General features: G+C 35.9%; 1 protein-coding gene across 6 annotated transcripts in view; it reads left to right on the forward strand.

Moving 5' to 3' along the window:
* The window catches only part of SLC25A40 (solute carrier family 25 member 40), a 69014-nt gene that overhangs the window by 32112 nt on the left and 24086 nt on the right, over positions 1-12816 (forward strand). For all 6 annotated transcript variants that reach the window (XR_015248038.1, XR_015248037.1, XR_015248041.1 and 3 more), the window contains exons 7-9: positions 1469-1593; positions 2463-2636; positions 12654-12763. Coding sequence is in view for 1 of the 6 variants with exons in the window: in XM_025929713.2 (XP_025785498.1) it covers positions 1469-1593; positions 2463-2636; positions 12654-12763 (409 nt within the window). In the remaining 5 variants the exon portion in view is untranslated. The remainder of the gene's footprint in view (positions 1-1468; positions 1594-2462; positions 2637-12653; positions 12764-12816) is intronic.

Below are 12816 nucleotides of genomic sequence, written 5' to 3' on the forward strand. Positions count from 1 at the left end.
CCAAGTAATACTTTGTTTCATTTCTTTTTCTTTTAAATTTTTTAAATGTTTTATTTTTGAGAGAGTGACAGAGCATGAGTCGGAGGAGGGAGCAGAGAGAGGGAGACAGCAGGCTCCAGGCCCTGAGCTGCACAGAGCCCAACACGGGGCTCAAATCCATGAACCGCTAGATCATGACCTGAGCTGAAGTTGGCCACTTCACAGACTGAGCCACCCAGGCACCCCTGTCTCATTTCTTTTTAATGTATCTTTTTATGGAGTGAATTAGTCAACTTTGAGGTGTATATTTTAATTTTTTTTAATGTTTATTTATTTTTGACAGAGAGAGACAGAGCATGAGCGTGTGAGGGGCAGAGGGAGAGGGAGACATAGAATCTGAAGTAGGCTCCAGGCTCTGAGCTGTCAGCACAGAGCCCGACACAGGGCTCAAACTCACAAACCGTGTGATTATGACCTGAGCCGAAGTTGGATGCCCAACCGACTGAGCCACCCAGGCGCCCAGAGGCATATATTTTAAACAGTGCCTAAAATTCTAAAGTTAGTGGCTGATCCAGAACCAACAGTCAGTTCTTTTTCTAATTCTCATCATCAAATTTCACTATGGAACCTTAGACATTTCAAAGTATGGTCTGTGAATGTCCCTTAGACCATAAACATAAGTTGGTTTCTTGTTGTGTTAATATATATAACATGAGAGTGCCTGCAACTTTGTGTTTAATTTTTATGTATTTATTTATTTTGAGAGAGAGAAAGCATAAGTCGGGGAGGGGCAGAGAGAGATGGAGAGAGAGAATCCCAAGCAGGCTCCATGCTGTCTGTGCAGAATCCAACTCAGGGCTCAGTCTCACGAATTGTGAGATTATGACCTGAGCCGAAATCAAGACTTGGATGCTTAACCTACTGAGCCACCCAGTGCCCCACCTTTGTGTTTAATTTTATTTATAATAACCTTTTGATAATTTCATTTGAAAGGTATGTCATTGGAATTTCCTCAAAACATTAATTGTAATTTATTTCTAGTTATAAGCAGGTATGACATATGGCCCATAGTTTGAAAAATATTTTATAAATGCTCTTGTATTTTTTACTTCAGAGGTTTTCACATTATAGTAAATGTAATTGGGAGGAAGATTTTGGGAGACCAGAAACAATAGAACAAGTCAAGGAGGTAGAGGAGTGTCCTCATTAGTCTTTTCCTGTTTATGACCTGACCAAGTGCTCTGTAACTTACCTTCACAACTAGAATCTAAACTTCCATAGGGCAGATACCTACTGTGTATCGTTTTGTTGCATACTAAGTTAAACACAATAATTTTAAAGGAAAAGTTGATCATTTGTACTGATTCATTGTGGTTTTCAGCTTATACACAATATAAGGATTTTTGCTTATATTTAATAATAATTTAAGAATACATTTAAGCCTTTTGTTAATTTTGTATAAATCTTTTTGTTTGTGTGTTTCTAACAGAGTGATGGCAGTTCCTGCCACAGTCATTTATTTTACCTGCTATGATCAATTAACTTATTTTCTGAAATCAAAATTAGGAGAAAATGAAAGTCATATACCAATTGTTGCTGGAATTGTTGCTAGATGTAAGTAATAAACTTATTGTTTAATAAACTTAAACATATTGTTATATCATTTTGATTTCAGTTTAAAGCTTATTTTAAAATTTTGACAGTCACAGATAATGTTCCATAAAATACAGAGTATTGGTAAGATGTATTTTGCATTGTAGTTTGTACTGATTTGTTAATATCTATACTCTTTGAGTCGTAGTATGGTGATTGCCATAGGATAGGAGGGGATCAACCCATCCCTTTTGAATCTTGGGCAGAGAGGTTAGACTTTATATTTTCTAGATTTTAGAGTTACATCAGATGTCAGATTAATGTCAGGTTGATATCAAATTGATGCCCAAGTCCTGAATCATTTTCCTTGTAGACTCTGGGATTCAGAGTCTATTCAGAAGGGAATTTGCCTCTGTGAAGAAGGATATTTCTCTCCATGAGAAATATAAAAGTGAGGTTTTATAGTATTTTAATTGATGTGTAATATTTCTGGAACTGCTCTTGAAAGACTTGAAACTAGGCGCACCTGGCTTTGCTCAGTGGGTGGAGCACATGACTCGTGATCTCAGGGTTGAGAGTTTGAGCCCTACATTGAATATAGATATTAGACATTACACGTTACTTTAAAAAATAAAATAAAATCTTAAAAAAAAGAAAAAGAATTGAAACCAGAAAGAGGAAGTTAAATGAAAACAGACTTTTAAGAAATACCCTTATCAAGGAAAAATAAGGTGCTCCAATATATTGGCATCCTTACCTATTTGATTTTAAGGTTTGCAGACATTTCAGAATAAATTTTTTTTATATATAATGATGAAATATTTTTGTATATATGTTTGCATCGTACATGGTTTTGTTTTTATTTTCTTATATTTACTTGTTTGTATTAGTTGGTGCAGTAACTGTGATAAGTCCATTAGAATTGATTAGAACCAAGATGCAATCTAAGAAGTTTTCTTATGAAGAATTACATCGATTTATCAGCAGGAAAGTGTCTGAAGATGGTTGGATTTCCCTTTGGAGGGGCTGGGCTCCTACTGTTCTTAGAGATGTACCATTCTCAGGTAGGATTTATTTTAGTATCTGCTCAATTTTAGGTAGTGTTGTCTGATGTATATATCACTTTTAAATCAACTAAATTTAAACCCTTTAAGGCTAACAGTAAGTTATCTTCTTTAGTGACCATAAACTTCTAGTTTGTTGTTGGGCTCTCAGATCTTTATGAGTCTTTATTGAATGAATAGTATCTGTCTAATACAAGCTTTTCTTTTTTCTTTCTTTTTAACTTTTTAAAAGATATTAACTGGTATGTAGTCATATTTAGATAATACAAACTACCTTTGACATTATTCTAAATGCCATAATTAGTAAGGTAAATAAATTAATACAAATCAAAATATAAAATACATTAAATACCACCTGTGAATTATATTGATTCCTGCTTTTTCAATTATTACAGATCAAAATCTTCCCCTTTGAGTATCCTATAAAACACTATTATTAATCAGAAGATTGTGCTAATTATTGAATTATGAAGAAACAGAATATTATGAAAAAGTATAAAACTAACAAATAACTTACAAAATGTGCATACTTCAGTAATATTTCTCTTGTGAATCACAGAATTTTCTGTTTAAGACCTGAGATGAATAATTATTGAGAACCCTTGTATTAAAGTTCCTCTTTCTTCTTTCCTTTGAGTTCATCCTTTTCTTGGGCTCTCTTATTCACATGCATCTTGCCCTTTCCATTACTATTTTTCTTCAACCTTCTATATTTAGTTTATGCTATTTAGAAATATAGATTCATAGGCCAATTATTTTTTTTACTATAATATTTGACAAGTAGAAAGTAACAGTATAAATTATGAAGTATAATAATAAAGTGAACACATGTGAAGTCACCAGTTCAATCTCTGAACTAGAACACTGCAGTTTTTCAAATCATGACATATATCCGCCTCGACTGCCACATCCAGTGGTCACTGCTATACTGAATTTTTTTTACCATTCATTTGATTTTTTTTTTAAATATAAAATTTATTATCAAATTGATTTCCATACAACATCCAGTGCTCATCCCAACAGGTGCCCTCCTCAGTGCCCATCACCCACTTTCCCCTCCGTCCCACCCCCCATCAACCCTCAGTTTGTTCTCAGTTTTTAAGAGTCTCTTATGCTTTGGCTCTCTCTATCTCTAACCTCTTTTTTTTTTTTTTTTTCCTTCCCCTCTCCCACGGACTTCTGATAAGTTTCTCAGGATCCACATAAGAGTGAAAACATATGGTATCTGTCTTTCTCTGTATGACTTACTTCACTTAGCATAACACTCTCCAGTTCCATCCACGTTGCTACAAAAGGCCATATTTCATTCTTTCTCATTGCCATGTAGTACTGCATTGTGTATATAAACCACAATTTCTTTATCCATTTGTCATTTAATGGACATTTAGGCTCTTTCCATAATTTGGCTATTGTTGAAAGTGCTGCTGTAAACATTGGGGTACATGTGGCCCTGTGCCTCAGCACTCCTGTATCCCTTGGGTAAATTCCTAGCAGTGCTATTGCTGGGTCATAGGGTAGATCTAGTTTTAATTTTTTGAGGAACCTCCACACTGTTTTCCAGAGCAGCTGCACCTGTTTGCATTCCCACCAACAATGCAAGAGGGTTCCCGTTTCTCCACATCTTCTCCAGCATTGATAGTCTCCTGATTTGTTAATTTTAGCCACTCTGGCGTGAAGTGATATCTCAGTGTGGTTTTGATTTGTATTTCCCTGATGAGGAGTGACATTGAGCATCTTTTCATGTGCCTGTTGGCCATCTGGATGTCTTCTTTAGAGAAGTGTCTATTCGTGTTTTCTGCCCATTTCTTCACTGGATTATTTGCTTTTTGGGTGTGGAGTTTGTTGAGTTCTTTATAGATTTTGGATACTAGCCCTTTATCTGATATGTCATTTGCAAATATCTTCTCCCATTCTCTTGGGTGCCTTTTAGTTTTGTTAATTGTTTTCTTTGTAGTACAGGAGCTTTTTATCTTGATGAGGTCCCAGTAGTTCATTTTTGCTTTTAATTCCCTTGCTTTTGGAGATGTGTCAAGTAAGAAGTTGCTGCGGCTGAGGTCAGAGAGGTTTTTTCCTGCTTTCCCTTCTAGGGTTTTGATGGGTTTCCTGTCTCACATTCAGGTCCTTTATCCATTTTGAGTTTATTTTTTGTGAATGGTGTAAGAAAGTGGTCTAGTTTCATTCTGCATGTTGCTGTCCAGTTCTCCCAGCACCATTTGCTAAAGAGAATTTTTTCCACTTGGTACTCTTTCCTGCTTTGTCAAACATTAATTGGCCATAGTTTGTGTGTCCAGTTCGTGGTTCTGTATTCTATTCCGTTGGTCTATGTGTCTGTTTTTGCGCCAATACCGTACTGTCTTGATGATTATAGCTTTGTAGTAGAGGCTAAAGTCCAGGATTGTGATGCCTCCCACTTTGGTTTTCTTTTTCAACATTACTTTGGCTATTCTGGATCTTTTGTGGTTCCATACAAATGTGAGGATTGTTCTAGCTCTGAGAAGAATGCCGGCACAATTTTGATTGGGATTGCACTGAATATATAGATTGCTTTGGGTAGTATTGACATTTTAACAATATTCTTTCTTCCAGCCTATGAGCATGGAATGTTTTTCCTTTCTTTGTATCTTCTTCAGTTTCCTTCATAAGCTGTCTATAGTTTTCAGCATACAGATCTTTTACATCTTTGGTTAGGTTTATTCCTAGGTATTTTATGCTTCTTGGTGCAATTGTGAATGGGATCAGTTTCTTTTTTGTCTTTCTGTTGCTTCATTATTAGTGTATAAGAATGCAATTGATTTCTGCACATTAATTTTGTATCCTGCGACTTTGCTGAATTTATGTATCAGTTCTAGCAGACTTTTGGTGGAGTCTGTCGGGTTTTCCATGTATAATATCATGTCATGTGCAAAAAGTGAAAGCTTGTCTTCATCTTTGCCAGTTTTGGTGCCTTTGATTTCCTTTTGTTGTCTGCTGATGCTAGAACTTCCAACCGTATGTTAAGCAACAGCAGTGAGAGTGGACATCCCTGTCGTGTTCCTGATCTCAGGGGGAAAGCTCTCAGTTTTTCCCCATTGAGGATGATATTAGCTGTGAGCTTTTCATAAGTGGCTTTTATGATGTTTAAGTATGTTCCTTCTATCCCGACTTTCTCGAGGGTTTTTATTAAGAAAGGATGCTGAGGGGCGCCTGGGTGCGGTTAAGCGTCCGACTTCAGCCAGGTCACGATCTCGCGGTCCGTGAGTTCGAGCCCCGCGTCAGGCTCTGGGCTGATGGCTCAGAGCCTGGAGCCTGTTTCCGATTCTGTGTCTCCCTCTCTCTCTGCCCCTCCCCCGTTCATGCTCTGTCTCTCTCTGTCCCAAAAATAAATAAACGTTGGAAAAAAAAAAAATTAAAAAAAAAAAAAAAAGAAAGGATGCTGAATTTTGTCAAAGGCTTTTTCTGCATCGATTGACAGGATCATATGGTTCTTATCTTTTCTTTTATTAATGTGATGTATCACATTGATTTGTGAATGTTAAACCAGCCCTGCAGCCAAGGAATGAATCCCACTTGATCATGGTGAATAATTCTTTTTATATGCTGTTGAATTCGATTTGTTAGTATCTTCTTGAGAATTTTTGCATCCATATTCATCAGGGATATTGGCCTGTAGTTCTCTTTTTTTGCTGGGTCTCTGGTTTGGGAATCAAAGTAATGCTGGCTTCATAGAATGAGTCTGGAAGTTTTCCTTCCCTTTCTATTTTTTGGAACAGCTTGAGAAGGATAGGTATTATCTCTACTTTAAAAGTCTGGTAGAATTCCCCAGGGAAGCCATCTGGTCCTGGACTCTTATGTGTTGGGAGATTTTTGATGACTGATTCAATTTCTTTGCTGGTTATGGGTCTGTTTCTTTTTCCTCCTGTTTGAGTTTTGGAAGTGTGTGGGTGTTTAGGAATTTGTCCATTTCTTCGAGGTTGTCCAGTTTGTTAGCATATAATTTTTCATAGTATTCCCTGCTAATTGCTTGTATTTCTGAGGGATTGGTTATAATAATTCCATTTTCATCCATGATTTTATCTATTTGGGTCATCTCCCTTTTCTTTTTGAGAAGCCTGGCTAGAGGTTTATCAATTTTGTTTATTTTTTTCAAAAAAACCAACTCTTGGTTTCATTGATCTTTTCTATTATTTCTAAACAGTATGTTATTTAGTTTTGCCTATTTTTGAGCTTTTTTTTAATGTTTATTTTTGGGAGAGTGAGCACAAATTGGGGAGGGACAGAGAGAGGGAGACACAGAATCTGAAGCAGGCTCCAGGGTCCAAGCTATCAACACAGAGCCCAACTTGGAGCTCGAACCCACAAACCTCGAGAAGCATGACCTGAGCCAAAGTCAGACACCCAACTGAGCCACCCAGGCGCCTCTTTTTGAGCTTTAAAAGCTTATTTTACTTAAGAATCTTAAGATTTACTTTTGTTTTTACATATAACTTTAAAAAATTTTTACTCTTCTTTATGAGTAAACAAGTGCGTGCTATTGTGAATGTTTTTAACAGACTCTTGGTGTACAAGAATTTGTCCAGTATTAGATTTGTTAGTTCATATAAATATATATTTTAATTATTAAGTAATATCAAATTCTTTTTTTTTTAATTAGGCTTCATGCCCATTGTGGGGCTTGAACTCATGACCCTGACATCATGAGTTGCATACTCTGCTGACAGCCAGTCAGGCACCTCTCAAATTCTTTTTTAAAGTGATTGTGTAGATCAGTACACCTACCAGTTTTCTGTTCCTTCATTTCATCCCCTCACCAGCACGTTTACTATCAAAGTGCATAATTTTTGTTCACCTAGTAAGTGAAAGTGGTATCTTATTTTAACTTAATACTTGCCTGATTATTAATGAGATTGGGCACTGTTTCATTGGCCATTCACTTATCCATAATTGATTTGCGATTAAGAACTGAAGTAAGTATTCAACTGTCTTTCTCCCTCATATGGATGGTAGTTATTCCAGCATCATTTATTGAATAACCATACATGCTCCAGGAGTTTGTAGTATAACCTGTCACATTAAAGTTTCACACATGCCTGTATCTATTCCACTGGACAATTTGTCTAACCCTTTGCTAATACTGCAGTGTTGTCTAAATTACTAGTGCATTATTAAATGTTTTGATCTTACCTTATTTCCCCCCTCCAGTATTGTCCTATATCTCTGTTATATAACTCTAAGTTTTTAAAGTGTTTTAGTAGAGTTTTAAAATTTTCTTAATATTATGTACAACTTTTTTTTTTAGATTTATTTATGGGTACACCTACCTCCAACTTTGGTAGCTATTTTATTTAAGTTTTTATTTAAATTCGAGTTAGTTAACATACAGCATACTATTGCTTTCAGGAGTAGAATTTAGTGATTCATCACTTACATGTAAAACCCAGTGCTTATCCCAACAAGTGTCCTCTTTAATGCCTATCACCCACTTAGCCCATCTCCTAGTCACCTCCTCTCCAGTAATCCTATTTGTTCTCTATAGTTAAAGTCTCATGGTTCACCTCCCTCTTTTTTTCCCCTTCTGTGTTTGTTCTGTTTCTTAAATTCCACATAGGAGTGATATTTCTTGAGTATTTGTTCTTCTCTGACTGACTTCTTTCACTTTTAATAATACAATCTAGTTCTATCCACATTGTTGAAAATGGCAAGATGTCATTCTGTTTTATCACCGACTAATATTCCATTGGGTATATATACCACCTCTTAATCCATTCATCAGTCGATGGACATTTGGGCTCTTCATATAGTTTGGCTATTGTTGATAGTACTGCTATAAACATTGGAGTGCATATGCCCTCTTGAATCAGCATTTTTGTATCCTTTGGATAAATACCTAGTAGTGCAATTGCTGGGTTGTAGGGTAGTTTTATTTTTAACTTTTTGAGGAACCTCCACACTCTTTTCCAGAGTGGTTGCATGAGTTTGCATCCGCACCAGCAGTGTAAGAGGTTTCCCCTTTACCCACATTCTCGCCAACATCTTCTGTTTCCTGTGTTGTCAATTCTAGCCATTCTGACAGGTGTGAAGTGGTATCTCATCATGGTTTTCATTCTCTTTTCCCTGATGATGAGTGATGTTGAGCATTTTTTCATATGCCTGTTAGCCACCTGGATGTCTTCTTTGGAAAAATGTCTATTCAAGGCTTCAGCCCATTTCTTAACTGGATTGTTTTTTGGGTATTGAGTTTGATAAGTTCTTTATAGATTTTGGATGCTAACCCTTTATCTGATATGTCATTTGCAAATATCCCATTCCATAGGCTGTCTTTTAGTTTTGTTGACTGTTTCCTTCACTGTGCAGAAGCTTTTTATCTTGATGAAGTTCCAAGAGTTGATGATTGTTTTTTGTTTCCCTTGCCTCCAGAGATGTGTCTAGTGAGAAGTGCCATAGCCAAGATCAAAGAAGTTGCTACCTGTGTTCTCCTCTAGCATTTTGATGGTTTCAGGTCTCACATTTAAGTCTTTCATTCATTTTGAATTGATTTTTGTGTATGGTATAAGAAAGTTGTATAGTTTCATTCTTTTGCATGTCGCTGACCAGTTTTCCTAGCACCATTTGTAGAAGAGACTGTCTTTTTTCCACTGGATATTCTTTCCTGCTTAGTCGAAAATTAGTTGACCATGTAGTTGTGGATCCACTTCTAGACTTTCCAATCTGATCCACTGATCTTTGTGTCCGTTTTTATGCCAGTACCATACTGTCTTCATGATTACAGCTTTATAATATTTTATAAATTTATAATTTTTCATAATAATCTCTTATAACTAATTCTGTGGTATTGGTTGTGATCTCTGCTCTTTCATTCATGGTTTTATTTGTTTGGGTCCTTTTGCTCTCTTTTTTTTTGATAAGTCTGCCTAGGGGATTATCAATTTTGTTAATTCTTTGAAAGAACAAGCTCCTGGTTTCATTAATTTGTTTTATTGTTTTGTTTTTGTTTGTTGGTTCATTTCTATATCATTTATTTCTGCTCTAATCTTTATTATTTCCCTACTTGTGCTTGCTTTAAGCTTTATTTGCTGTTCCTTTTCTGGCTCCTTTAGGTGTAAAGTTAGGTCATGTATTTGAGACTTTCCTTCCTTCTTTAGGAAGGCCTGGATTGCTATATATTTCCCTCTTAGGACCACCTTTGCTGCATCCCAAAGGTTTTGGACTGTTATGTTTCCATTTTCATTGGCTTCCATGTATTATTTTTTATTTCTTCTTTAATTTCCTGGCAAACTCATTCATTCTTTATTAGGATGTTCTTTAACCTACATGTATTTATAGTCTTTTCAAATTTTTTCTTGTGATTAACTCCAAGTTTCATAGCATTGCAGGCAGAAAAAATGTATAGTATGATATCAGTCTTCTTGTATTTGCTTAGGCCTGATTTGTGACCCAGTATGTGATCTGTTTTGGAGACTGTTCCATGTGTACTCAAAAAAGTGTATATTCTGCTTTAGGATGAAATGTTCTGAAGATCTCTGTTAAATCCCTCTGGTCCAGTGTGTTATTCAAAGCCATTGTTTCCTTGTTGAGTTTCTGCTTAGATGATCTGTCCATTGTTGTAAGTGGGGTGTTAAAGTCCCACTTACATATTTAGGGGTTTCAAGTTGGGGGCATAAATATATAAAATTGTTAGATCATCTCATTAGATAGACCCCTTTATTATGATTTAATTTCCTTCTTCATCTCTTGTTACATTCTTTGGTTTAAAATCTAGTTTGTCAGATACAGGTTTGGCTATTCCAGCTTTCTTTTTATGTCCATTAGCCTGATAAATGGTTTCCACCCCTCACTTTCAATCTGCAGATTTCTTTAGGTCTAAGATAAATCTCTTGTAGCCAACATGTAGATGGGTCTTGTTTTGGTAATCCATTCTGACACCCTATGTCTTTTGGTTAGAGCATTTAGTTCATTTACATTCAGAGTAATTATTGATAGATATGAATTTAGTACTACCATTTTATTACTTGTTTTGTCATTGTTTCTGTCTTTGTGGCTTTTGGTCTTCTTTTCCCACTCAAAAAGTCCCCTTTAATTATTGCAGGGCTGTTTTAGGAGTGGTCATGAAGTTCTTTAGTTTCTTTGTCTTTCTGGGAAACTCTTTTTTTTTAATGTTTTATTTATTTTTGAGAGGGAGTGTGAGCGGAGAGGAACAGAGAGAGAGGGAGACACAGAATCTGAGGCAGGCCCCAGTCTCCAAGCTGTCAACACAGAGCCTGATGTGGGGCTTGAACTCACGAACCAAAAGATCATGACCTGAGCCAAAGTTGGGTAGCTTAACTGATTGAGCCACCCAGGCACCCCTCTGGGAAACTCTTTATCTCTCCTTCTGTTCTGAATGACAGCCTTGCTGGATAGGGTATTCTTGGCTGCATATTTTTCCCATTCAGCATGTTGAATAAATATATTCTGCCACCCCTTCAGGCTTGCCAAGTTTCTGTGAAGAGATTTGCTGTGAACCTTGTCTTTCCTTGTAAGTTACAGTTTTCATTTCCCTTGTTGCTTTCAGGATTCTTACCATATCTCTGTATTTTGCAAATTTTACTACAGCATGTCTCAGTGTTGGCCTGCTTTTATTGATTTTGATGGGAGGTCTGTCTCTGTGCTTCCTGGATGTGGATGTATGTCTCCTTCCCCAGATTAGGAAAGTTTTCATCTGTAATTTGCTCAAATAAACCTTCTGCCTCCTTTTCCCTCTCTTCTTCTGGGACTCCTATGAGATGAATGTTACTGTGTTTTATGGTGTTACTGAGTTTCCTATGTCTACATTTGTAATCCAGTATTTTTCTTTCCCTCCTTCCCTATCTCTGTTCCCTCTCTCCCTGATCAGGGCCCCCCCCCTGTCCACAGAACCAGGTTCTTTCTCTCCCAAATCACATCTCTCCATCTCCTCCCCTCCATGATGTGGCCTCTTTTCTCCCTCTAGACGTGCAGTTTGTGTTCTCAGTCCTCAGGTCAATTTCCTGGCTGTTCAGATTGATTTAGTATTTATCTAGTTGAGTTTAAGGAATGAGGCAAGCATGGGGTCCTTCCTGTTCTACCATCTTAACTCCTCTTGGTAGCTATTTTAAAAGCTCTGTTAAAATAAAAATTCCAAATCTTAGGCTGGGGCAGTGTTATAATTAATTTTTGTCTGTTAGATTGTGTTTAATATTCAGCTACTTTTAAATTTCTATTAATAATTTTGTCTTTTGGATTTTCTATATAGACATTAATATATAAATTATAACTACTTTGTTCATTTTTAATCATTAGAGCTTTTATTTTTTTTCTATCTTACTATGCTCTGTAGAACAGTTTTGAATAATAAATAGCGATGATAATGTCACATCCCTATCATTTTTTCTCATTCTAAAGGAAATACTTCTGTTGTTTCACCATTAATTACTTTTGCTATTGTTTTTGATGCATATCCTTTTTCTATTTAAAGAAATTCTCTTTTATCCCAGGTTTTCAAGAAATTGCTTTGCTTTAAATGAAAATGTGTTGAATTTTATGAAATTCTTTTCCATCAATTTTAGATTATTGCATGGGCATTTTAATACAGTGTTTGGCATTTATTTGCTATATTTACTACCTTTGCATTCCTCTTATGAAAACCCACTTTAGTCATAGTGTATGATCTTATATAAAATACTTCTGGCTTCAGTTGCTTTTTTTTTAATTTTTTATTAAGAATCTTTATACCTTTGTTAATGAATGAGATTGAACTGTAATTTTGTTTTCTCCTACTGACCTTGTCAGGCTTTGGAATTAAAGTCCTACTTTACTGTTGCATAGGGGTTCTTTTTGTTTATAAGACTGCTAGAACATTTCTGAGAATTTGGTTCTTCCCTTCCCCCTGCCCCCTTCTTTTTCAATCTCATCTAGTATGTGTCCAAGCAGGAAGTAGGGTGTGTCAAGGTTAGAATTACTCTTTTCCTTTAATATATATATTTATAAATAAAGTTCACATTTTACTTCTAAATTCTATGTTCATTTCATTCTCTGTTTTTATAGCACTGTACTGGTATAACTATGAAGTTTTAAAGAAGTGGCTGTGTGAGAAATCTGGTTTATATAAACCAACATTTATGATCCACTTTACTTCAGGGGCATTGTCTGGTTCTGTAAGTTTATATTATTTTGTTGTTAATTTTCCAGAATAACGGTAGTTGTCTTA

The sequence above is a fragment of the Puma concolor genome, chromosome A2 (genome assembly GCF_028749965.1).
Source record: "Puma concolor isolate L17-30 chromosome A2, mPumCon1.1.hap2, whole genome shotgun sequence".
Taxonomy (NCBI): Eukaryota; Metazoa; Chordata; class Mammalia; order Carnivora; family Felidae; genus Puma; species Puma concolor.